The sequence below is a fragment of the Falco rusticolus genome, chromosome 5, assembly GCF_015220075.1.
Source record: "Falco rusticolus isolate bFalRus1 chromosome 5, bFalRus1.pri, whole genome shotgun sequence".
Lineage (NCBI taxonomy): Eukaryota > Metazoa > Chordata > Aves > Falconiformes > Falconidae > Falco > Falco rusticolus.
The window spans coordinates 9,036,289-9,060,857 of record NC_051191.1 but is presented as its reverse complement, the minus strand read 5'-3'; the positions used below and the strand labels follow the sequence as shown (position 1 = coordinate 9,060,857).

At 38.9% G+C, this 24,569-nt stretch overlaps 2 protein-coding genes across 3 annotated transcripts; one reads left to right on the top strand and one right to left on the bottom strand.

The window, feature by feature from the left end:
• Positions 1–578: 578 nt before the first annotated feature.
• NDUFA5 (NADH:ubiquinone oxidoreductase subunit A5) lies at positions 579–4,502 on the bottom strand. Its single transcript, XM_037388917.1, has 5 exons — positions 4,370–4,502; positions 3,817–3,861; positions 2,138–2,254; positions 1,357–1,422; positions 579–800 (listed from the first exon to the last, which is right to left on the bottom strand). Exons 1-5 carry the CDS (start codon positions 4,388–4,390, stop codon positions 699–701), a joined length of 351 nt encoding a protein of 116 aa, XP_037244814.1. The 5' UTR covers positions 4,391–4,502; the 3' UTR covers positions 579–698.
• A 152-nt stretch (positions 4,503–4,654) lies between these two features.
• ASB15 (ankyrin repeat and SOCS box containing 15) lies at positions 4,655–23,110 on the top strand. Of its 2 annotated transcripts, none has more exons than XM_037388915.1 (11): positions 4,655–5,590; positions 7,249–7,494; positions 13,961–14,102; positions 15,471–15,523; positions 15,620–15,751; positions 16,147–16,305; positions 18,338–18,583; positions 19,214–19,385; positions 19,761–20,331; positions 20,885–21,038; positions 22,539–23,110. In XM_037388915.1, the coding sequence occupies exons 3-11, from the start codon at positions 13,990–13,992 to the stop codon at positions 22,709–22,711; spliced, it is 1,773 nt and encodes a 590-aa protein (XP_037244812.1). In that variant the 5' UTR covers positions 4,655–5,590; positions 7,249–7,494; positions 13,961–13,989; the 3' UTR covers positions 22,712–23,110. The 2 variants fall into 2 exon arrangements, with proteins under 2 accessions (XP_037244812.1, XP_037244813.1); XM_037388916.1 differs by lacking the exon at positions 7,249–7,494 and having other exon boundaries at positions 4,663–4,767; positions 5,425–5,590.
• The last annotated feature ends 1,459 nt before the right edge of the window (positions 23,111–24,569 follow it).

Genomic DNA, 24,569 nt, shown 5'->3' with positions numbered 1-24,569 from the left:
ACCCCAATACTAAAGTTTGTGCCATGTGTATGGTGTGCAATATGGTAACCTACCTGCTAACCAACAAACCTGTTCCTGCCACCACCGTAAGGTGTAGGCTTCCTTCTCCCCCTCCCTGATCTTGGGTCTTCCCAGTTCTTCCCCCGAGGCAGAATTAGTGTTTATATGGGCAGCAAAGTCAGCCAGCTCAGGACAGTGATTCAGCTGAAATCTAGAAAACCCGTTATTTTTGGGAAGCCTTGTTATCATTACATCAGATCCCTGATCTCAGTATCTGCATTGTCATAGGCACTGGCAGTGGCTGGCAAAAACACACAGCCAAGGTGGGAGAGAAGGGCAGGATCATGCTCCTCTACAGCTTTGACTTTGGTTTCAAATGGCCTATAATATCTGCATTTATTAACATACAAATACTGATCATAAAAATAACTCAGAATGAGGCATAAATACCCTGTTCATAATAAACTAAAAAAGGAAATAAACCCTATAGGTTGCACAAGAGCTGACAAGAATTTTCTTAAAACCCTTTTTGCAAGAAATAGGAAGCAGTATTTAGATTATTAAAATATAAGTGGACATTAGGACAACACATGTTTTTATTAAGTTAGTCTCTTTAAATTAAAGACAACTGTCAGTAACAACAGATTAATCATTAACTTTTTTTTTTTACTTGCAAGAGATTACACAGTTTTGAAAATTTATATTGGCCATCTCCACTGGTCAGAAGGAGGTTCTTCAACTAGAGGCTCCCATGGTTTCCACTGTATCATTTTTCTTGCCAGGGAAAGTTCATTTTCAGCCTGTTAATAAACACCATACACAAATTCTTAAAAACCTATGCAGCTGCTAAAGTATTAAATTACCTCTATTTCAGTTCATTATCACATCTCACAGTCACAGGCTACCACAATTTTCATCTATAAAACCAAAAGGAACTCTGTGGTTTGGGTTTTGTTTTTGAAAAACATATTGAACGGCCCCCAAAAACCCAAACAGTCAGTCCATTCACCTAGTCATTCCCAAAGACAATTTCAAGGTATTTTCTAGTCTTATTTGAATTATCCCCCAGTGATATTCAATCACCTTTTGTCCTTTCCACTGATTTACACTCTGTAAGAAGCAATGTAGGTATACATATATGTAAGGATAACACAGCAAACATGTTAATTGTAGTCAGTTTTATCACGGCCATCCCAAACACTACATGACAATTAATTTTCAGATTTTTATTTGCTGTTTGATTGCTTGTTTTGCAGTTAATGAAGATACGGAAAACTGCCAAATTTCTGAACAGCCAAAGAAACACTGAAAACCACTGCTCCTTTTTGTACCCAACCTTAAATTTCCCCACTTTACCTGTAAAATGACTTCTTCTATGTGACCACTATTCAGTTTGTCCTGTAGTTTCTGCACATCTGTTTCCTGTGTATTCAAATCCATATAAATAAACGTTTAGTTTTACTGAGAAGTAGAAAGCCCAGATAAAGCATGAAAACAATCATTTAACCAGATCACACTATCTTCCATCAAATTAGCCGGCTTCTATCATTTTACATTATCAAAGAAATCTTGCACCTTTTTCTTACTGGAAAACAAACATCGAACTCCCAATAAATACTAAGAACGAGTACTATTTAACGACTCATTAATTTAACGACTATTTAATGATCCAAAGAAGCATTAGCAGCTAAAGGCTTTAGTATTAAAATTTTCTTTCAATATGCATGTTAGCTCTCTGTAAAATGATATGCAACCTTTCAATTATCACCATAGATACAAAATACCAGCATTGCAGAGTTTAATGTACCAAAATTTTGTCTTTTAAAATGTCGAAGGCTTGTCTAAGATATTACACTGGTAAGAGCACATGCATTTTTTGGGCAAGCATGTAAAAATTACCACTATTCTACAAACATTCTAAAAACTTTATTTTCAAATTTTCACAGAAAATGTCAGTAAGAAATTAATAATTCTTTTTAATATACCATCAAAATATTCCAGTCAAGAACAAAAATAAGCCTCAAAACTTCAATTAGTTCAGAACTGACCACTGAAAGTTACATATACTCCTAAAAAACAGCCGGTCACCTTGAAAATCTCTTCATGTGTAATGTTTATGAAACAGCAATGTACTTACTGTTTGCACCAAATTAAATTGCTGGTTTATAATCTGCTCAGTGTATTTCCTGTATGCTGCATCTTTGGGAATGTTTTGCAGGACACCAAGGATTTTTGTGTACAGTATTCGCAGGCGCTGAAGTGATCACAAGACATGTTTAGAATACACAAGTAGAATTGCTTAATTTCTTAACCTGTTTAACTTACTAGGTACCTATCTATACACAAAATATGGAGGGTTATAGTATTTAACACAGAAACGTAGGATTAACAAAATAACTAAGTCTGAACCACAGAACTCTGTCTTGGTTAAGACTGGGATTTAGGACTAGTAAGTTTCCACTGGTAGATGCCTCAAAGAAAAACAAATGTTGCTATCTGAAGTACATTTAATACAAAATGGATACAATAAAAGCTGTGTCTCTAACACTAACCATACTTTCTAAAAATGACGCAAATTCTTGTCTAAACCATCATTTTCTGAAAAAAATTGCCTGGGAAAGATAAAAAAAATCACATAAGCTACCAAAGTTTAACAAGATTTTTTATTATTTTTTTTTGCACTTCTCCTCATGCTGGTCCAAAGTTCTGAGTGACAACGAGATTTAAACTGAACTCAACCCTACAACTTTCATTGTTGCATTTAAATGCTGTGATAAAGGCCACATTGTGGTGAAGAAATTGCAGGTTTGGGGCCATATGTTGACTAGGTAACTTTATCCAACTGAAGAGGAATGGATGTCCTATAGGAATAATAGGAAATAGAACAATACTGCAGTCAAAGAAATGCAAAGAGTAGCAGGAAATGAAGAGGACTGGCACAGAATCTATACTTCAACTAAAACACCGTTGATTTCTTTACTCTTGGCTTTAAATCACTGAAAACATTAGTAAGTTCACCTAGAATGCATCTGACAACAGATGAGTTAGACTGAGCTAGAATCATTTGTACAGAACAATAATGATTTTTTCAAAGGTTCTTTTTGACAGTATCCCTAACTACTAGAGGCAAAAGCATATCTGAAATAGAATTGTTGCATAGTGGGAAATTTCAAAGCAGAGAAATTAAAGAATTACTGAAAGCTTATTCCTTACACTGCCTAACGGGGTAAAAAGCAAGTACTAAATTGCTACAAGAGCCACCTAATGTGGTTCCCAAGAACCACGGAAGTATTCCAGTCTCAGTAGTGCTTGCCATCACAGGGCCTTGATGTGACTTTGCACCACATGGTTAGTTAGCCTCTACTATGTAAGGCTACCCCATGCCCTTAATACAGGTGTAAGTTATTTCAGTACTTGTTGGAAAAATAACAGAGGCAGCAGAAATGTGTATGCCTGTAAAGTTGGAATTACATTTCTGAAGAACTGAATTTAAAGAGTTCTTTGGTTTCACACTGGAGACAAAAGAATCAAATATTGTTTCATAACAGTACTCACAAAGATTTTTGAAATCAGCACATGCAATAAAAAATACACGTGTAAAATAACTCCTAATGATACGAATTACACCTTTATTTTCAAGGTTTGAAACTAATAAAATTTTGAAGGTATAAAACTAATAAAAGAATTCGTTTTCCTCCTTTATCACTTTGGAGCATTTTTACACTTATCACTAAGTTGGCAACGCAAACACATGAACAAAAAGCTTTGATCTCAGTGACAGTTTCCATTAAGTACAGTCCAAGACGTGTGACGTACCTCATGAGGGTTTTCAACCACAGCCAATCCTACAAGCCCACTGGTCTGCATGAAGAGCATAAACACGTTTAACATACTCGGGCATCTATTCCTATGCTATCCCATTATCTTGTTTGGGCTCCAGATACACAAGACAGGGGCCATTCTGTGACACGAGCCTCTGCCTCCCACCCCACTCGCGCCATCCCCCACACTCCAGCGCTCTGACCAGCGCACGCCGAGGGCGGCAGAGCGCGCAGCCGGCAGCACAGGGCAGCCGCCGGAAAGCCTTCCCGGCGGGGGGCACCGCGGCCTACCGCCTCCTGCCCCCCGCACGGCGGGGCCGCCCCCTCCGCCAAGGGCCGCCGCTGCCCTGAGAGGCGCCGGGCCCGCCGCTCCCCGTGGCCGCGGGGGGGACGGGGCCTCGCGCTCCTTTCACGGCCCCGCTCGCTCCCCCCGCGCCGCTCGGGCACCCCTCTGCCCAGGAACCCGCCGGGGCGGGGAGAGGCGAGCCCCCCGCTCGGGACGGGGACGCGGCAGGCTGCCCGGCCCGGGGACGCCCTCGGCGCCTCACCTTCCTCAGTACCCCCGCCATGGCTCCGCCACCGGGCACAGGCACCCGCCGGGCGCTGCGGGCACCGACCAGAGGACACGGCCGAGGGCGCCGGACCGCGCGTGCGCCGCAGCCGCACGGGCCTCGATCCCGGCGGGCAGAGCGCGAGGCGGGCCGCCTCCGGCTGGCGCGCATGCGCTAGGGCTGCGGCGTGGGCGGCGCATGCGCCCCCTGGAGGCGGGGGGAGGGCTGCGGGGGCGGGGCCAGCGAAGGGGCGGGGCCTGCTCGGGCCTGCTGAGCGCGGTGGCGTTCGCTGCTCCGGCGGCGGCTGCGTGGCTGGCCGCTGTTCGGCTCGGCCCGGCCCGGCTCGGCTCGGCCTGGCCCGGCTTCCTGCTCTGAAGGAAGCCTGACAGTGTGGTGTGCGGGCGCGGTGGGGGAGAGGCGGTTGGGCCCTGGCTGTGGAGCCGCAGGGGGAAGGGCAGGCGCGGGCACTGCCCAGCCTTGGCAGGGCGCAGCCCGGCCTCCCCGGCGCGGCAGCCCGTGTTGGGGACAGGCCGCAGGGCCTGCCCCCTCACACCTCTCCCTGAAACCGACACAGGCCGGCCTGTGCGTAGTGTTTGGTCAGGAGCGGTCCCCGATCCGAAGGCAGCCCAAATTTTGGAGCCCAGTGCTTTTAGGTGGGCTGGGTAAGCTGTAGCAGTACGCTACAGTTCATGCTTTGCTGTACTTACATAGATTTGAATATTCCTTTTTAAATATAAGCGTGTTCTGTTAGGGAAGCTGTCTAGACGAAATTGTTGAAGACAGCTTGTGATCAGTTTGCAGAACTTAGAAATTTCTGCATGAGGAATAATCTTTTGAAAGGTTTGTTACTAGAAATGTGTCACACAGAAATGTTGCATTTAGACTTTTAGCACATTTCTAGTAAAAATGCAGTACATGTTTGGTTGATGTGTTCTGTACGGCAGGTGACAGTAGTTGAAAAGCACCTGTTTCTGCCAAGTGGTAGCTAGCTGCCAGTAACGAGTTCTCAAATCTGTTACAGGTTCATAGGTTTTTGTTTTATTTTTTCAAAGTGTTTTGCAGATTCTAAGCTTAGTCCAAGCTTCAGAGTTTATTTCAAAGCTGTCCTTCATTAGACGAATTGGCAATCCTTAAAGCTTCAGAAGTATGTTTGGCTGCTGCTGAGAGCAGTTTTGTCTAATGTGTACTTGGAAATAAAGCTGTTTATGTACACTCAAGGTGAGATTTTGGTGTAGTAAATGTGATTTGAATATGTGTCAGCTTCCTTCATTCTTTTATGGAGTGTGTTCAGGGTTTGCAGAAGTTTCTAGCATGAATTCTAGTTTTCTGCAACATACATGTAAAAAATAAGTACCTTCCAATTGATAACTAGTGCGGTGTGTAATAGTAAGCACTTTTATGCCTGGGAATAGGATCTAATTTAGAAATAAGGCAGAAGCTTATAAACAATTAGAATATTATGTATTTTTAGTAAAGTTATTATATTAAAGGGTTGTATGTGCATGTATTTATCAGTCAGGTGTTCCTGAGGTTGATAATTTTCTATCCCAGAGAATAGCCAGAAGTATTCTGGAATTTGTTTAATAAAATGAAGCATGCATACACCATCTACAAATTTTAGCTGTGCAATTGGTTTGACAAATTGTGTTAAAAGTAGCTGATTAACTGCAGAATCAAAAATAAGATTCACTGTAATGGAATATGTCAAGTAGGTAATTTCTGAGTTAATGTGATCAGTTAATAAAAAAATTACTGTAAAATACTGACAAAAACAGACTATTAAGGGACTTCAGATAGAACGGTAGAAAAGAGCAAAAAGTTTATTGGTGGACATAAACATAACATCTATTTGAAGATGTAGTTGTCCTTCTATTAAGTTTAGATCTTTATAGCCTGGCTGCTAATTTAACAGGTGAATTTTGCATAGTGAGTAAGATGTGATAATAATTGTGTTGTAACTTTGTGTTATTTATTCTGGACAAATTTTTCTTAATAAACCTTTTGGCCTGCCTTTGAGCTCCTCTTTTCTATACCTGGTAAGCAAACCCAACAAACTCAAGTTTCAGAATATCATAGAGTTCTCCCTGACAGCCGATCTTGTATTAATAAGACATGAACTACTGCCATTCCATAACTAAAGCAAAGTGATTAATACAGTTTTTGTCAGAATTCAGAGTTTGTGCTTCTCCATTTCTGAGTGTACTTTGAACATCATGTCAGAAAGACCTGGAGTTTCTTTTTGAGGCACTGAGAATCTTTCTTTCCTGTTAAAATTACATTATTTAAAATTTTCTGCCTTTTTTATTGGATCATCCCTGTGTTTTTACCTTCTCTGTGATGGTCCAGCCAGATGATCTATCTCCTGACTGAACTGACCACAGCACAAATTGTTCTGTGCCTGGTGATCATCTTCAACCAGATTAGCTCAGTTAGCATCAGACAATAGTTCTAACCATCTGTTTAGACAACCCAAGCATGTAGGTGTCCTTGCCCCATCGTAGTACAAAGAATGAAAAATTGTAAGCCATATCGATGAATCAGTTCATGAAATCAATCCAGGAGTGATGCAGCAGGAAGTTCCACAAATTGCCAAACTGTTTCAGTGCATAATTGATTTTAAAATATAACAATTCCCAAGACCTAAGAAATATTATTAGAGTACCTTCAACAATTACCTGGTTTTCCAAAAAAAAAAAAAACCCCAAACCACCTACGAAGCATATCACAGTTTATTATCTGTTTAACAGTGGTGAGTCTGTTAGGAATATTATCCTGTGTGTTAATATACAGTGCGTAGGTGCCCTAAGAAGACCTTGCTATAGCTGTGACTTCTCTTCCCTTTTTTGTCTCACCAATGAATTTCTCTCACTGCGAAGTCTTGCAAATTGCCATACGATTTGGTATCTGGACAAGAGTCTTGTTCTGGCTTTACATGCATGGAGCGTAATTGACTGATAGATTTATACCTAGTAGCTGTTGGAAGAGCAGAATCAGATACCATTTACATAGCAATGCAAAATATTATTAAAAATATCTGAAAAGCAAAACAATGCCGTGCTTGTAATGTGGATATATACTATTTGGAGTGTCCTGGTTATGTGAAAGAAATGAAAGAACTCAAGGTAAGCAATTAAAACATTTGTGTTCTTTTATTTTATGCTTTAGGTATATTTCTGTTCTTATCTCTTAGCCAACAGTAGAGCAGTGTCTCAGCACTGTTTCTGTCTGCTTCTGTTGTACTGTGTTGGATTTTTTTTGGAGGCTTGCCACACTTACTTAAGTTGCACTGGCAAAAGAAGTTGCAATGAATATTATTTATCATCAGTAAATGGTTTTCTTGATCTTGTGTCCAAAGATGAGATGCATGTAGTGCCTTAGTTAAGCTTACAGTTTTATGGTTCTATAAATGCAAGTGAATCATGGGGCACAGAAGAGTTCACAGTGTACCATTTCATTTCATCAGAACAATTAAAGATAAGTTGGAAGTTTGTTGTTTTGGTTTGTTTTGTTTCCTTCTTGTCTGTTTATTTTGGTAAAGACAATAACTAATTGGTTAAAACCAAAACAAGACAGTTACTGCATCAGTGGTAGGTATCCAGCTTCTTTCTCGTCCCATCCCTGTGATTTAATTTACCGGGTACTGCTATTCTTGAGGCTTCGTTTGGGTTATTCTGCTTTTGCATCACTGCTGTCTGTGGTGCCATGCCTCCTGCTTCTTTGTCCAATTTGAAGTTACTAAATCTAGTCAAATAAGTGCTATAACTGGCTGTCATGGAATCTATAAAGCTTTGCATCAAATCAGCCTCGGAGAGAGAGACACTTTAGTGTTTGCTGATGTGATATGGCGGGATCTATGACTAGTTAGAGGCTAAACCTTCCCAGATTTGTTTTAATTTATGTAAATATGTTACCAGATTTTGTTAATGTGACCCTTGAGACTAAGTTGGCAAATAATTTATTTTCTTAATGAGAGTTGTTGAACCAATGAGGGCACAGATAATCTTATTATACCATCTAGACCTCGCGTTACATTTGACAAGATTTTAGAGAAGTCATGTGTAATACTTTCCTGTGGGTCAAGTCTGCTTATGTTACAGTTGTACAAGGTCAGACCTTAATTTGTCTAGCAACTGGGTATTTAATTTTAGAAGTATCACAGGACACATCAGCTTGCAGGGCACTGTTCCTGGCTGTTCAAAATGCAGGCCCCAGAGTAACAGTGGCAAGATAATGGGTTGCAAAGGTGAGAATATATGGTATGCTCGCCAGTTAGACTAACAGAGAAGTAGTTTAAAACTGTAATATTTAATAGACTGAGTCCAAATTTAGTCCGCTATTAATTATTTTATTGCTATGAATAACCTCTTTGCATGCCTCAAGGCCTTCTATTTATAGAGAGCAAAGCTAGGATTGTCTAGTTTATTTTAAGGATAAGAAATTAGAATAACATTAACACTCACATAACTTTAGCTTTATACCTATGTTTTCAAAAGTGATGAATGCTTGATACACTTCTTTCCAAGGAAAGATGCAATTTCCATGATTAGCAAGTAGTTCAGATTCTTTTCAATGAAAAAACAGTAACTTAGTTGTAAGAGACCAAAAGTTGCTGGGTTTTTATTGGGTTTTTTTTAAGGAAAACAGCAAGAAGTAGTACCTAGTTTTTCAGGCATAAATGGAAAAAATATAAGGAAAATACCAGTCTACTCAAAATATTGTTTAAGGAAACATTCTTGGTAGTACAAAAAGTAAAACTTGTTTAGAATAAGCATTTGCAATTCTTTCTAGTGATCTAGTGCCTGGGTCTGGTAATTGTGAAATTTCCATAGCTGAGTGGCAGATTTTCCTGCCGAGGTTTTTGGTGTTGTCATTGCCACGTCACATAAATGTAGCAGGGGTGTCTCTGCTGCTGCTCAGTGTACCAGCCATGTTGTTATATTCCACTGTGATCCTAGTGGAACATCCACGCTTCAGTCGGACCTTGTCACCTCAGCACAGTGTTATTACCAGCAGTGATATCGCAAATCAGGCTCTCGAAGCACGTATAGACCCCTGGCAATGTGTCCAGCACTTGTGCTGTGGTGAGCTGTTGGCCTTATAATTACTGAACCATGTTACAGTCACTTGCCAATTTACCAACTTTCTCATTTTATAATATATTATTAATTCTTCTGGGATAAGGTAATTTGAAAACAGTACACATAACAATCCTGAAATACTGCTCATCTGAGACCTGTCTGGTTAAGCCTGTGTTCAAGCAGAGCTTTACATTGCCTGTGGCATAATCAGCCTGGGGAATACAGCAAAGCAGGAGCTGGCTGACTAAATGGGTATGGAAGTTATATGACCAGGGGAAAAAAATGCTTTTCTATGATGACCTTAAACTGATTTCTTCCTCGAATCTTTTGGAGAGAAAGGGGAGGTAGAAAGGAAATACGTTTTTCTGAAAACAAAAGGATTTTCTTACTAAATTACTATCCTGCAAGATGCTCTGTGCTCTTAACCCTTCTTGGAATCTGTGATGTCAGAGGGTATTGATCATCTGACAGGACTAAACCATATGTGAACATCTTCATAAAGACACTAACATACCAAACCAGCCTTTTTTCAGAGTTTGCAGTGCGAGGGTTTAAGGCCAGGCCTGTGAAAGTCTTTGGGAGTCTTTTTGGTTCAGGCTGTAGGGTAAATACAATATGATGGTCTGTAATATAATAATTTTCAGTCATAGTTCTCCTAAGGACAGCAACTTCATTAGAGTTTGCAGGGCATGAAGGTCCATCCATGTGGATCTGATAAGGTGATCATGATTCATTAAGAAGATGCTTCAAAAATTTCAGCAATGGCATGAAGTCTTCAAATGGAGGGTTTTCAAAACGAAAGGTGAAGAAAGGGGGGGTAGCTTATGTTTGTCTTTAAGCTGTTGTGGAGGAAACAAGATAATGGATGTTACAGACTTTTCCTTAATAAATTCCCTTATGTAAATTAACTGTTTGATCTCGTTAGGAGCATATCCCAGCTGCCAGTGAAATGTCAATGTATTCTAAAATGAACTTCCCTTCTAGCTGATGGCAGGAAGAGGCTGTAGATATGTTTATTGAGATACACTTCTAAAACTGCTAGTCCAGGAGAGGTTTTATCTTTGTTGTCTAATAGGTTTGTCAGTCATCAGAATCGTGTGTATTTGTGGGTTAAATGATGGAAGCTTTAAGGTTCTATCAGAATTAGAAAAGGGTTTATGAAAATCTGAAGAAAAACGCACAAAAGAACCTTAATTCAGAATTCTCACGCATGTCAGCAAAGTGCATTGCCAACAAGAGATGACGAAGAGAGGCTCAGTTTCACGGCCTTATTGATGATGAGAATTTTACATTCTGGTTAATAAGAAACTTGTGACAGCATTTAGGAAGAAAAGATGATTGGCTGCTTTGTTTTGTTTAACTTTTTGAAGTTGCTGTGTTTTGTATTACACATTGGAAGTTTGACATGGGATACCTTCCTTTCTGCATAAAGCAAACTATATTTTAAAACCCCCATCTTCTTATTAATTTCTTTTTTCTGCAACAAACTTGATAGGCTTTCCTAAGCTAGTTTTGATCGTAAGAATTTCATAACATCATTGTCATTGGTTTTTAGAATTATGGAGAAGTTTGTGTTGTCCATCCTGTCCAACAGGATGTCAGTCAGCTTGCTCAGTAATTTCTGACATCTTTATTGCATGAGAAGTTTTAGCAAAACTTCAGTATGCCAGAACGTAACTTTGAGAACTTGTAAGCATTAATATGATATGCGGCAGATTTAACATTATGCAAGATGTGGAAGATTTATGTGTGAAATCTTTTAGACTCTTATGCTGAAGCCTTGATTAGAGACACAAAAGGAACAGAGAACCTTCCAGAAAAGCATTGCCTTTTATGAGCAATGTAAAAGTCTAGTCTATTCTTATAAGACCCAAATGAAAATGTGTCTGTGAGCTGTTTTTTTTAATTTATTATTTGTGGAGGATTTTTGCAGTCAGAGGTGGCAGTTAAGGCCAAAATTGTATATTTTTTCCTTCAGAGAAAATGGGACTAAAGTGGAGATATTTTTTCCACTTCCCATCAGATTGTCCATCCTTGCAGTTAAAAACCTGGGTCATGGTTCCAGTACATATTGAAAGAAGTGGGAAACTGCATTATATGGGAATCTGAATCCAAGACCTTTAACTTCTGAGTCAGTCTGACTGTAAACCCCTAGTAATTTACTTTTGGTTTACATGCTTTATGATGATGTACCAAGTAGTAAACTGTTTGTGGATGGGATTATAATACTGGCTGTGGTATTTTGGTTGACTTACTATTTACAGGAGCAATGCAGAAATTAGTCTAAAAAGAAATCTGGTTAACAGTTTCTCTTGAAGACCATTTTCAGAAAATGTGCTCCAAATAATTTTTACCATGTTCCTTCTCTATTTGCAAAATTACTAGGACACCCCACAATGCCATTCTGTAAGAAACGCACTACAGATGCTTAGTATAATTGTTTAATACTTGTGCAACACTTTGATGAAGATAAAGTGTTCTGTGTGGTAGATACAGTACATTACTCTATAAACTGGGGGAGGAGTAGTTTAAAACTTTAAAAAAAAAATAATTCAACATCTGGTGTCCCCAGTCTGATTTAAGGATAAACATGTTAAGCCACTAAGATTGAATCAAACAGAGAAACTTTGGCAAAACCCAGACCCCACATGTTAAAACCTGGGTAGCAACAGCTAGGCATGTATTAAGTTTTTGTTCGTTATATATCTTTTATGATATATAAATACTACCTTGTACACTTCAGGAACCTACAGGAAGATGTTGTGAAGAGCAATATTCCTGACCATCCCATTATAGTTACAATTTACTAGCAAGGCATTCGGTTGATGTGATATCACTAGCAAAAAGCATAGCGAACATAAGCCACAGTTAAAACTGGTGATACAAGCAGTCTGAATTTAAGCTGGTAAGTATAGTTCAGAGGTTTGACATAGTCCGTCACTAATACACTGAGCCTTCCAACTGCTCTCACACCTTGAAAATAATTCTGGCATGGCTTGACCATCACCTGGGCTTGTATACTGAACTCCCGTCATTGTCCATTAAACTTCATGACTGCAGAAGTAGTGCAGAGATTCCAAAGTCCTTAGCTTGCCTTCACAAACCATACCTTGGCAGTGTAAAAATAAAGGAAGACTTGCAAGTGTTTATGGTGTGGGTTTTTTTTAATAATATATTACTGATCATTAAAATTAATAATGACACAAGGCCATTGTAAAGTTTTGTTATGCAACCACTTGTCCATGAATTCCAAAAATCTTGCACATTGTTATATTAACATAAAGTAGCTTTTGTGTTTTATTTGTCTCTCCCTCAAATCCCTTATTTTTTATTTGAGAAAACATCCATCCCTTTCCAGGAGAGGAGAGGTTATAGAATGGTTTGGGTTGGAAGGGACCCTTAAAGGGCATCTCGTCCAACCCCCCTGCAATGAGCAGGGACATCTTCATCTAGATCAGGTTGCTCACAGCCCCGTCCAGCCTGACCTTAAATGTTTTCAGGGATGGGCCATCTGCCACCTCTATGGGCAACCTCTTCCAGTGTTTTACCACTTTCATTGTAAAAAATTTCTTCCTTATATTTGGTCAAGATCTACCCTCCTTTAGTTTAAGACCATTATTCCTTTTCATATTGCTGCAGGCCCTACTAAAAAGTCTGTCCCCATCTTATAAGTCTCATTTTAAATCTTGAAAGACAGTAGAGTTCTGAAATAACAGCTGGATGACATGTCACCACCTGAACTGTAGTGCCATGCCGTGGACTTTCGCATACTGGAATCCCATGTCCAAAGAGCACTGGTTGGTGGATCAACCTTGTATCAGTTGCCAGTGCTGCTCTGGCTGAAGGAAGCAGGGAAAAATGCGCTTTCCCCATGAATCAAGTCAGTTCAGAGTTTCTCTAAAATAATTTGATTTTTGTGTAAATCCTGAATAAGTGCAATGTGTGATCACCCTTAGAGCTGGTCAGGTGTTTCATTCTGAACTGCAGACCCTCTCTGTAAATAATTCTCAGGCAATTTGCGTGGGTCTTGTGTCTGTAATTATTAAATGTATATGTATGTGTTTATGTTCATGAATTCCTTGGGAATGCCTGTGTTTGATAGGAATAATTCATGAGGTGATGACTTTGTTTACTGTTCATTATTCATGCTTTTATGGAAATCATATATTCACTGACTTGATGACCACAGCTTTCTAAAAAGGAGAAGTTTCTTTTTATGGTTCACAGATTGTCCAGTATTTGCCTGTAGATGACAAATGTAGCATGTGAACAATAAAAAGAGCTTTTCCTAAATGGCATGTCTAGTACTAAATGTTTCCAGGGTTGTTTTCTTTTCTATCACCATTTTTAAACAGGAATTTAATCATATTTAAATAGGAATAAACTCACCAAAACATTATTAAAGTAAAAGAAATTTATGGAAACACCTGATTTTATTATAAAAATACCTTAAGCAAGATATGACCCTTATGATCTTTAGCAGTATATTTTTGTGTGTATTTGCAAACAGCTCATCATTATAGCTCACCATAAAAAATTATGGATGAAAGAGAAGATTTGGTTGAAGATCTGCTCACTGAATATGCCATACAGCTTAGCATTCAAGAATCAAATGGGGCCAAACCACCAGTGTCTTCCAGCTATAATGACAGGTACTATCGATTCAATGTATGTTAGAGATTATGCCATATTTTAACAGTGTTTTGATACATGGATATTTAGTGCCTTTTAACATGCTTAAAACAGGTCAGACTGTTACGCCTGTCAGTGAAGCACTGTCTGAAGCAATGATTGCAAAGAGTAAACAGAATAGAAATGCTGATTTTGTTTTTCTCTAACATTTCTAAAGCCTCAAACCTTAAAGGCAATGGATTTGGATTTGTTAGTAGTCTATCTGTTCTGTTATTGTAACAGTGTCCCAGGCTTTCCCTGTGCACTCGGATACATACATGTACAAGAAAAATCCAAACCAGAAGAATAACAAAAACCCCACAGGGATGTTCCAGTGAGGGTTCATATGTGACATTAATGTTACAGTTAAGAGTGGTTCCCGTGATTAAGAAATGTGGGGCTCAGCTGAGCTACATGGGGAGCTGAGATTTGCTTGGCTAAACAGTACTTCCCTTAGCGTTTCAGGCCATTCACGTTCTTACAAAAAGTGTATGTGTCAAACAGAGCTGAACTTCATCTTCACAGAAGGTTTTCAGCAGTAGTCCCATAAATACATTTTGTAGATTGCCCCGTATAAGATGGGAGGACATAGAACTGTAAGTCTTGGGGGACTGTTAACCTTTCCTCATTTCCTGTGGGCTCTCGTGAAGGTTTGGGCCCTCATGGGGCTCCTGCTGTAGGACTGGAATCTCCCTTGTCACTGAAGGCTCTCAGGCAGAGCCACCGGGTACTCTTGTTATTTGGCTGGGTTTTGTTGGTTTTTTTCGTAAATCATTAAATCTGATTTATTTCTTAATATGCTTTTATCACCAAATATCTCAAGGAACTAGTAGGCACCAGCATTTAAATTCAATCTCATGGATGTTTAAATGATATTCTTAAAAACATTGCAACTCCTTTTTTTTCTTTTTTTCTTTTCTTTTCTTTTTTTTTTTTAGGGAAAATGGTACCACTGACATCATCAAACTCTCCTTCTTTAGTGAATATTGACATTCTGATTCTCATTCATTTTCATTCTTACTTGCTGTCTAAGGTTTCTGAATCTTAAGGGCTCATTTCTGTAGTGTGGGGTAAATACAGTTTTTTAGTCTGCGTCAGAATTCTTCACCAAATTAGGAGTTCGTTCAGGTCAGCCCGCAACAGGAATTGCATCTAACTTGAGAACTTTGGTACTCTGAAGGTCCACAGAACAGACTTAACTTAGGAGGTCACAAGGCTAATCAAGATTGTAGTTTATGTATTCAAAGGAAAGTTGGCTCAGATGAGGACCTAATGGAAAATATTCAATAAATAATATAATGCATCTACTTCTTGTTTATATTTTCTGTTTTCTGCTCTTTTTTGGATAGTTTTGTACCACCTAGTGAGGAAAATAGGAAAATTGTAGCATCCATAAAGCAAGGTAAAAACCCTAAAATGAAATAGTCCCTTTGCAAAACTGAGCTTTCCGTATGTTATTTTCCCAACTGCATCTCATTTATCTGTTGGATTTTTTAAGGTCAAGTATTTGGGCTCCAAGAACTTGTGAAACAGAAATACGCTTTGGATGAAGCTGATGAAAGAGGGTGGTTTCCACTGCATGAGGCTGCAGCCCAGCCAATTCAGCAAATACTTGAAGTCATTTTAGATGGTAAAGTAAAAATATCCCACAAGATAAGGGGAGCAGCAAAGAAACATAGAACAATGAACAGCCATCCACAACAGCAGGCTAGAACTGTTTAGTAAAAAAAGAATGATCAAATCTTCCATGGAGCATCTTGCTTATGTTGTTTAAGTATTCAGGCAAATTTTCTTTTGGGGAAAGTTGCATAAATTTATACCAGCAAAGAACTTGGAACATTTCTAACATTTTGTTCAGACAGAGCAGAAATTAGCGATTCAGCATGTTTGGCAGTATTAGTTAACTTAAGTTAAACATAACTACAAGTACTTTTTGTAAAGACTTAGCATTTAAGGGTTTCTGGTATATGTGTATGTGTTAACAACCTTGTGCTTTAATTTTGTTTTACGTTCTGTCACCTCTAGCATCTTATAAAACAATGTGGGAGTACAAAACATGCGATGGAGAAACGCCATTAACTTTGGCAGCAAAAGCTGGCTTTGTGGAAAATGTACGAACGTTGCTGGAAAAGGGTGTTTGGCCCAATACCACAAATGACAAAGGAGAAACTCCACTTCTGATCGGTAACTGCCTCCTCTCCCTAGGTTTAAGCAAGCAGTGCTTCCCTTGTGCTAAGTACTCACCCAAGTGCTCTTGTTGGCTTGTGTGGTTTAGATGCTGGTCATCTTTTTAGATGAAACTAAGTGCCCAGCTCTTGGTGAAACATACCCAGTGTTCAGTTCAGCACTCATTATGCTTTAAGTGATCACTGAGCTGATCTTAAGGATGCTCCTTATGCTTTAGGTGATTGCTGGACTGGTCCTAAGAAAATGGCATGTATTTCTTTGCTCAAGGTACCTTCTCTGTATCTTCAGGTGCTATAAGACCTTTACCAGCCTATTTGGCAATCTTAAAGTACAAGTATGGTACAAGAATAAGCTGTTGCTTTAACCTGAATGTGTGTTTTCTGGAGGTTATTGGAGATTTTTAGCTTTATCAGGTGATTTCCTCAGAGGTAGACAGGTATTTTCAGTGTCAAAATCTCCCATCTCATTTCCTTCCCCTCTTGCACTGAAAATAAGCTTCAGCTGCATTTCTGTGTAATACCTCAATTTAAAGAAAGATGATTCCTTTGGAAGATTTTATGCTACTGGTAGACTTAACTGAGCTTTACTATACATGAGTAATTTAGCTATATTAGCTTCTAATTTCTGTTGAATGTCAAAACATCTCCATTCTTCTGAGGAAAGGAAATCTGTGAAATTAAAACAGTTTGAGAAAAAAAAAAAGAGAAAAAAAATCAGTGTTAAAATATTCAGTTATCTGAATTTTTGTTCCATCAGATGCGATTACCATATTAACATTTTAAGGCACTGAGGCATTTCTAGAGGGTTCCTCTACAATGTTTTGCTTTGCATTGTTTCAGCTCTTTTCAGTAATCGTAAGTCTGTGACACATTTAAGTTATTTTCAGCCTTGGCTTTTAATGAACCCTGCAAAGAGTTAACTAGAGCTTATGAAAAGGGTCTTTCCCCGTTGTAATGACAATTAATTTTCCTAAATGTTTCTCTATACAAACTCCTGAAAATTAGATTTGTCAGCTATGTACAGCTTACATGATGCTTTTTATGTTTTTTCTGTCGTTTAGTGCTGAAAATGTGGAGGTACATATTGTTGTGCATCATAGATTTCAGTCTTAGTCTCAGTGAAATAGAGGATCTGGTGCTCAACACAATAATAGATGATGCTCATGATTTAATTGCCCCTTTTAATTTTAAAGCTCTGGATTAAAGGGCTCTTCAGTAGAAAGGCCTGAAGAAATACCTATCTAGTGGGGTGATTTCTGCTTCCAGGTACATTTGGTAGTAATCTACTTCAAAGCAATTGCGGATAATTATGAAGACTGTTGCCTCTTAAAAGCCTTCTTACTTGTGTAATGGGACATTCACAAAAGTTAAATTTGCTAACCCTATGATGCTTACCTCCTGCAGCTGCCCCAGCAGTCGGTAGAGAGATCTGCTATTCCAGAGTGTAGTTCAGAAGTAAAATTAGACTCTTAATCAGGATCACTATTTTATATGTAAATAATTTGCAGATGTAGTTATCCATGAAAACCACGGAATCTCAAAAGGGCAGAATGTGGCCTTTAAGTATGACAGGTGTCAACTGTACTTTGGCAGAGAACAGCCAGTGAGTACACACTAGGAATAGAGTTACCAGGTGACAAAGTCACAGGTGGAATTTTCTGGGGTCCCTGTAATGTTTGCACCAACTTTAGAAGTAAGGACCGTATTTGAATACTATATTAATTGTTGCTTTCCTTGTGATACGTCTGCTTCTGCTTTCTCAGAATCAAAGCGGTGCTACTTTTGCCTTCTGTGTTCCAGACTGACATATTTTCCAGCTTGTGTTGGTTTACCTTGATTTCCCGAGCAGCTGACATTATTGCTTATTTTCCAGTAAATTGAATTCCCAGAGGACTGGAAACCTTTTTAATTTCCTCCTATCAGTACACAAGGAAAAACTTCACTGAACTTATTAGATGCCTTTAACTTTCAGGACAACATACCTGGAAATGTAATTGTATTATTTTCTTCCTTTTTAAAATATCTTCAAGCTATAAGAAGGGGCTCTTTTGAAATGGTATCCACTCTGATTAAACACAACTGTAGTATCCACCAGCCGTGTGTAAAACGTTGGTCAGCAATGCATGAAGCTGCAAAACAAGGACGAAAAGACATCGCTGCTCTTCTTCTGAAGAATGGTGGAAATGTGAACCTTAAGGATGGATATGGAGTAACACCATTAGGTGTTGCTGCTGAATATGGTCACTGTGATGTGCTGGAGCATCTTATTCATAAAGGTATGTAGTCAGGTAAAAGGGAAACAGCTCTGCACCAGCATACGTCTTGCCTGGTTGCTGAAGTGGTTTAGAGTGGTCATGGAAAAGGAAGGAAAGACTACTGATGAATGAGAAGATTTGGTTTCTTGGAAGGAAAGGAAGCATATATGAGTGTTCTGCTAGACTGGAGCGATGCTTACGTGTTTCCATAATGCATGAGAAAGGAGTGGCAGAGTTGATACCAATCCATTTCAGTCAAGGAGGGTCTTACTGCTATGCATGCCTTTCTTGCCCTTCTTTATTTCTCTTTACACCCCTCCCTCCCCTCCCTTCCTCCCTCCCGTGTATTATATTGGTATATATTGGTATTGATTAATGGAATGAAGTATTTTTGAAATATGCCAGAACTTTGAAAATCCTCAGTTACACTTACAGTGAAAGCACACCCCACTCAGGTGAGCATTTGGACTTGTATCTGTCCAACTCTTGTTTTGCCTTTTGAGTTTTGCATTTGCCACAATAAGTATTTCTTGTTTTACTAAAGCTTTAACTTAAATGCATCTGAAAATGAAGAGGAAAGTACTCTGGGCTTGTTTTTATGATGATCTGCAAATCACTTTGGATATAATGATAAACTCTGTGTCCTTCAAGGTGGAGATGTCCAGGCCTTAGCAGATGATGGTGCGTCAGTACTGTTTGAAGCAGCCGGAGGAGGGAATCCAGACTGCATAGCTCTTCTTTTGGAATATGGAGGAAGTGGCAATGTGCCTAATAAGGCAGGACTGCTTCCCATACACAAAGCAGCTTATGAGGGGCATTACCTGTGAGTATGAGTTTGGGCTTTACATTTTCTTTAAGGTACAGTGTGGCGCAAAGTCACGTTGAAGACCACTGTAGTAAACTTGCAAGTGTACAGATCATTTATTTCAGAAGTGCCTATGTTACATTAGTTTGAATTAACTTTTAAGTGTTTTTTAGTATAAACAAAGCAAAATGCAAAACACACGCTTTAGAAGTGAAAACCACTGAAACAACCTAAATACAAGGTCCTGTTTGACAGTGCTCAAAACTGGTGTTTCTGTGTTTGGATCGTTTTGTGTAAAGTATCTTAGCTGGTAATTCAGCGTATCGCTGGATGGGGGTCATTTTCTTCATGCAGGGAAGCAATGCCTAACTAGTTTTATTCACTGTTTTTTAGGGCCCTGAAGTATCTCATTCCAGTCACATCCCAAACTGCAATCCAGAAAAGTGGGTTAAGCCCTGTACACTCAGCAGCAGATGGCCAGAACTCGCAGTGTCTAGAGCTCCTCATTGAGAGTGGTTTTGATGTCAATACTCTCTTGGCTGAACACATTTCAGATAGTTATGATGATGAAAGGAAGACCGCACTTTATTTTGCTGTTTCTAACAATGATGTTCTTTGCACTGAAATATTACTCAAAGCAGGGGCAAATCCAAACAAGGACCCTTTAAACTGTCTTCTTGTGGCAGTGAGAGCTGGCAACCATGAAATTGTAAGGCTGCTCCTATCTTACGGAGCAAATGTCAATTGCTACTTTATGTTGGTTAATGACACGCATTTCCCTAGTGCCATTCAGTATGCTTTGAATGATGAGGTGATGCTGAGGCTGTTGCTCAATCACGGATATAGTGTGGAGATGTGTTTTGACTGTATGCATCAAGATATCTTTGGAAATTCTTTTGTGTGGTCAACTCCAGAGGAAGAGATTCTCCCCGGATGGACTTCTTCTGTAATAAAGGATAATCCTGTAAATATATACCTACCTTCCTTCCTTCTCTTCACTTTACTCTTTCATTAGCCAACTTGAGACATTCCAGATTATTATGCACGGTTAAGATTAACATACTGGCAAAATCCTTTTTTAAAATGCCATAAAAATAAACCAGCCACTTTTCAGTTTCTACTCTGAGAAAGGGAAGATTTATGTACATGGAGTGGTTTTAGATTGGGGTTCATATATTAGAGATTTTGAGAAATCATGAGGCAGGATTCTGGAATTTCTGTTCCTATTCTAACCAGCGGAGTAGATACATTTCCAAAGAACAAAGTAGTGCCATAAATTAAAGCAATGTTACAATAATTATTGGCCTTCAGGACTGTTCAGACAAATTAAAGGATTACAAAGGTTAAGCATGGAAGAAAATGGTTTTTAAGTAACTTACCTAGACATCAATTTGACTGTTAAAGGTCATTGCTAAAACTTTGTTTAAATTATCTCGTGTAATAGCTTTAAAATGTGTTATTTTGGCATTCCTCTACACAGATATTGAAATTATGACTTGATATGTTTTCCCTTTCAGTTCTGTGACTTTATTGCTGTTCCTTGGTTGAAACATTTAGCGGGAAAAGTGGTTCGTATTTTTATAGATTACATGGATTATGTTCCTCTGTGCACAAAAATTAAGTTTGTCTTAGAAACGCAGAAAGAATGGACAGAGATACGTCAGATTTTGGGTAAATATCTAACTTCCAGTTAATGATGTTTTGATTTTTATTATAGGAGACTTTACCTGCTTATCAGTTTTGTCAGTCAAGTCACAGTATTGTCAAGTCACACTCACCCAAAGTGTTTCAGCAGTCCAAATGTGTACTAGCTAAGAATAAGGTTGTGCCTGTTACCCAGTTCTCAGATTGAGACAGGTCTTTACCTATTGCCACTGGTCATAAATTAGTTAATTGGACTGGAATATGGCGAACGTGCAGCTGGTGAGAACTGATGTCACAGGAAATGTCACTGTTGTGTGGGAAGTTCTTTTAGTTGAGCATGACTACTGAGGTACTTCTCAAACTCTTCATTAACCCATGTGACACTAGTCATTGCACAGCTATGGTGCACAACTTTTTTTATTGACAAATATTGCTCATGCTTCCATCCTTTTTGCTCCCTTGATCTTTCAAGTCTATTAATTGTTCAAAGATGATGGTAAGAGCGTGTTTTAGATCCCATTATGTTCAAGGTGGTAGGTGCTGACAATGAGTGTGCCATCACAATCTGTGTACCATCATTCCCTAGCTCTTGACTTACATGATAGACATCTAGAGTTGCCATTATTAATACTGTAATTGAATAATATTTCTTATGTATGCTTTACATTTGAAGTTGTACACATGAGCCTGGACCAGCCACCATTGTTGGCACCAGAGATAGGTTTCACCCACCTTAATTTAAACAAACCTGTTAGGGAATGTATTAAACATTCTCTTTGCATGATTTAATTTTCTTTTACTTTTTTATTATTTATTTTAAATAGAATCTGATTTTAACATCAGCTGTCAAAACCCAAAATATTTAGGTTTAAAACTGGTACCCTGTATTTCAGTTTGTTTCAGTATTTTACACTGGCATGCAGAGGAACTCCTTTTTTGTTAGTGTCACAGGAACATTCAAATAATTTGGTAGTCTTAACTACTGGTATTTCAGGTATGGTGACAGTTTTGTTGTGTTCAGGAAGGCTAAATTAAACTGAGCTCTTTGACTGATGTAAAGTCTGATAAGAAGTATTTGTTTAGAAGACTCAGCAGGCCCAAGCATGTTAAGGTCTGGTCCTGGTGCCTTACTGATACAGCAGAAATGGGAGGTGCCATGGCTGGCCTCAATATGCAATTTTTAAAAGGGGCACCTAGAGAAAGGAGACATCGTTCATCAGTTACCATTGATTACGCTGAATAAAGTCCTGGTTTAGGTATTCAGATGGGTGCTTCGGAGACAGAGTACAGTGTGCATATTTCCAAAAGTGAGACAATAATATCAAGCAGATATCTGATCGAATAAGTTTGGTTAATAGCGCATTGTGTATCGTCACAATTCTGAAGTTAAAAGAATGCTATTTTATTCAGAAGTGACAAAACAATAATGCCCCAAGGTAATAGATTTTGATATTAATTTTATTAGAGCATGTACCGAGAATGTTAATGGCATTGATTTTTGCACCATATTTCTCTTGCTATTTTTAGATAATCCTCGCCCTTTGAAACATCTTTGTCGTCTGAAAATACGTAAACTCTTGGGGTTAAGGAGACTCCAGAAACTGTCATCCATGAAGAAGTTTCCACTTCCACCAGTTCTCAAGAACTATATCCTATACAAAGAATATGATCTGTATGGAAAAGGGATAAATCTAGAATAGTTTTTTAAAATAATTGCATATAGTCTGTAATGCGATGCATTTCCTCACTATTTTTTACTAGCTAAAGACCTGCTTAGTGTTTCATACGCATTCACAACATTCTGATACTTGTTAATAGTTCTTGTATGGGAACAAATTTTTCTTCAAAGCTAGTACATTACAGCTCATTTTTTCACACAACATTGTATTATCCAAATACAGGCTAAAATCAGAATAAGGATGCTGTAATAATTATGTAGAACAGTGCACTCTAAATGGGAATTCGGATGAATAAAGGATAAAAGAAAAATTTTCATGATGGGACTTCACAATGAAGAAGGTAATTGCTGCTCTCAGTTTGTGGCAGTAGTTTATCTGTAAAAGAAAATAAATGTCTAAATTACCTTGGCAAAGAAAAAACGCATGTCTCTGTCATATAATTGGCCTGAAATGTTGCACATTTTTTACTTTGAAGGTCATGGTCCTATTATAAACAAAACACTGAAAAGATTCTTTTCAGCTATTTTTGCACCATGTTTGCTCCCAAGTATGACTGCTGTGTGTGCCAGTACTGCATGTTTCAAGGAAAAATTTGAAGGGCCTTTAAAGTAGGCTGTTTTAAAGACAGAGTAGATTTGGATGGACAAACAAACCAGGCAATTGAGCAGCATATCCCCTTGTTTGAGAAATGTTGCAATGTCAGAACTTTAATTGTGGATCCTACAGTTCTGACAGATCACTTTTCGTTCAGACTAAACACCGCCCTCAGTCATGCTGTAATATGCTTGGCACAGTGTGCTTCTGCATGTCTAGAGAAAAACACGTCTGATTAAATAGTCTGTAAATTATTCTATTAAAAGTGGATTGCACTTACTCCTGTTGCTGTTGTACCATCCCTTCCACCTTGGGGGAAAAAAAAGAAAAAGAACCTGCCTAAGAAAGGATTTCAGTTGGTGGATGTCAGGAATACATAGGGCATAGTCAGAGTTTAGCTAAATATGTAATTTAAGAAATAAGCTAGTTATCACTCAAACCAAAGGGGTCAGCTGAAGCATCCTTCAGCCCTACGCCCTGCATTGGTCTCCCTGTTCTTCAGAACTTCCCCTTATTTGCTGGATGTCATTGTCATATGTCATACTAGCAGCCAGAGATGCAAATTCCACATGCCAGTCCTGTGTGGGTCTGTTCTTTCTCACAACAGATTTACAGGAGCAAACGGAAGGGGTGAAAATAACTGGTCTGGGACATGTAATGAGGGTTGAACCGGAGGCTTAATTGCTGCTTCTGCTCTCACTAGGGCTCCTATTCATCCAGCTTTGCAAAACATGTCCTCTGTTTTTTTGCCGGAAGTTTTGGCCAGGATGAAAACTAATTTGGTCACTTGTGAAAAATTTCTAAATATCTGGCATCTGGGCCAGGCCCCTGACAAGAGGATGCTCCAGGCATGGGCTGAGCACAGAGTGCCCGGTGAACCCAACGCGGCTGTCTGCAGTCAGGGCTCCACTGGCCAATACATCCTGGACATACCAGGATAAATGCATATACGCTGCGTGACCTATAAACTGGTATTTCTGTGGGGGAATTCCTAAACAGAAATACAGCCTTAATAATTCTTACATAGCAGTAATTTTAATGAATACAGTGACCACAACGCAAGAATCTGGGTAGTCACATATCTGATATGGTATACTGCAACCAGCAAAGGGAACATGATCAAATAGGGCTTTAGACAGGAGATTTTAAACCCCCTCTGTGGCTAGAGCCAAATTCCATTAGTAATTTTAGTTCATGGGCCAAAGTTTATATTTAGGACTCCATGCACGCCTCAGGCAATACTTACATTGCCTGCAGCATCAAAACATTCAGCTCTAGGACAGAG

Excerpts from the sequence above, each read along its gene's own strand:
- NDUFA5 (XM_037388917.1), bottom strand. The coding sequence starts at position 4,390 with ATGGCGGGGGTACTGAGGAAG. Across the intron at positions 3,862-4,369 it reads TGGCGGGGGTACTGAGGAAG|ACCAGTGGGCTTGTAGGATT; the intron begins GTGAGGCGCCGA and ends CTCTTCATGCAG. Across the intron at positions 1,423-2,137 it reads AATTTAATTTGGTGCAAACA|GAAACAGATGTGCAGAAACT; the intron begins GTAAGTACATTG and ends TTGAATACACAG.
- ASB15 (XM_037388915.1), top strand. The coding sequence starts at position 13,990 with ATGGATGAAAGAGAAGATTTGGTTGAAGATCTGCTCACTGAATATGCC. Across the intron at positions 14,103-15,470 it reads TCTTCCAGCTATAATGACAG|TTTTGTACCACCTAGTGAGG; the intron begins GTACTATCGATT and ends TTTTTTGGATAG. Across the intron at positions 16,306-18,337 it reads AGAAACTCCACTTCTGATCG|CTATAAGAAGGGGCTCTTTT; the intron begins GTAACTGCCTCC and ends AATATCTTCAAG.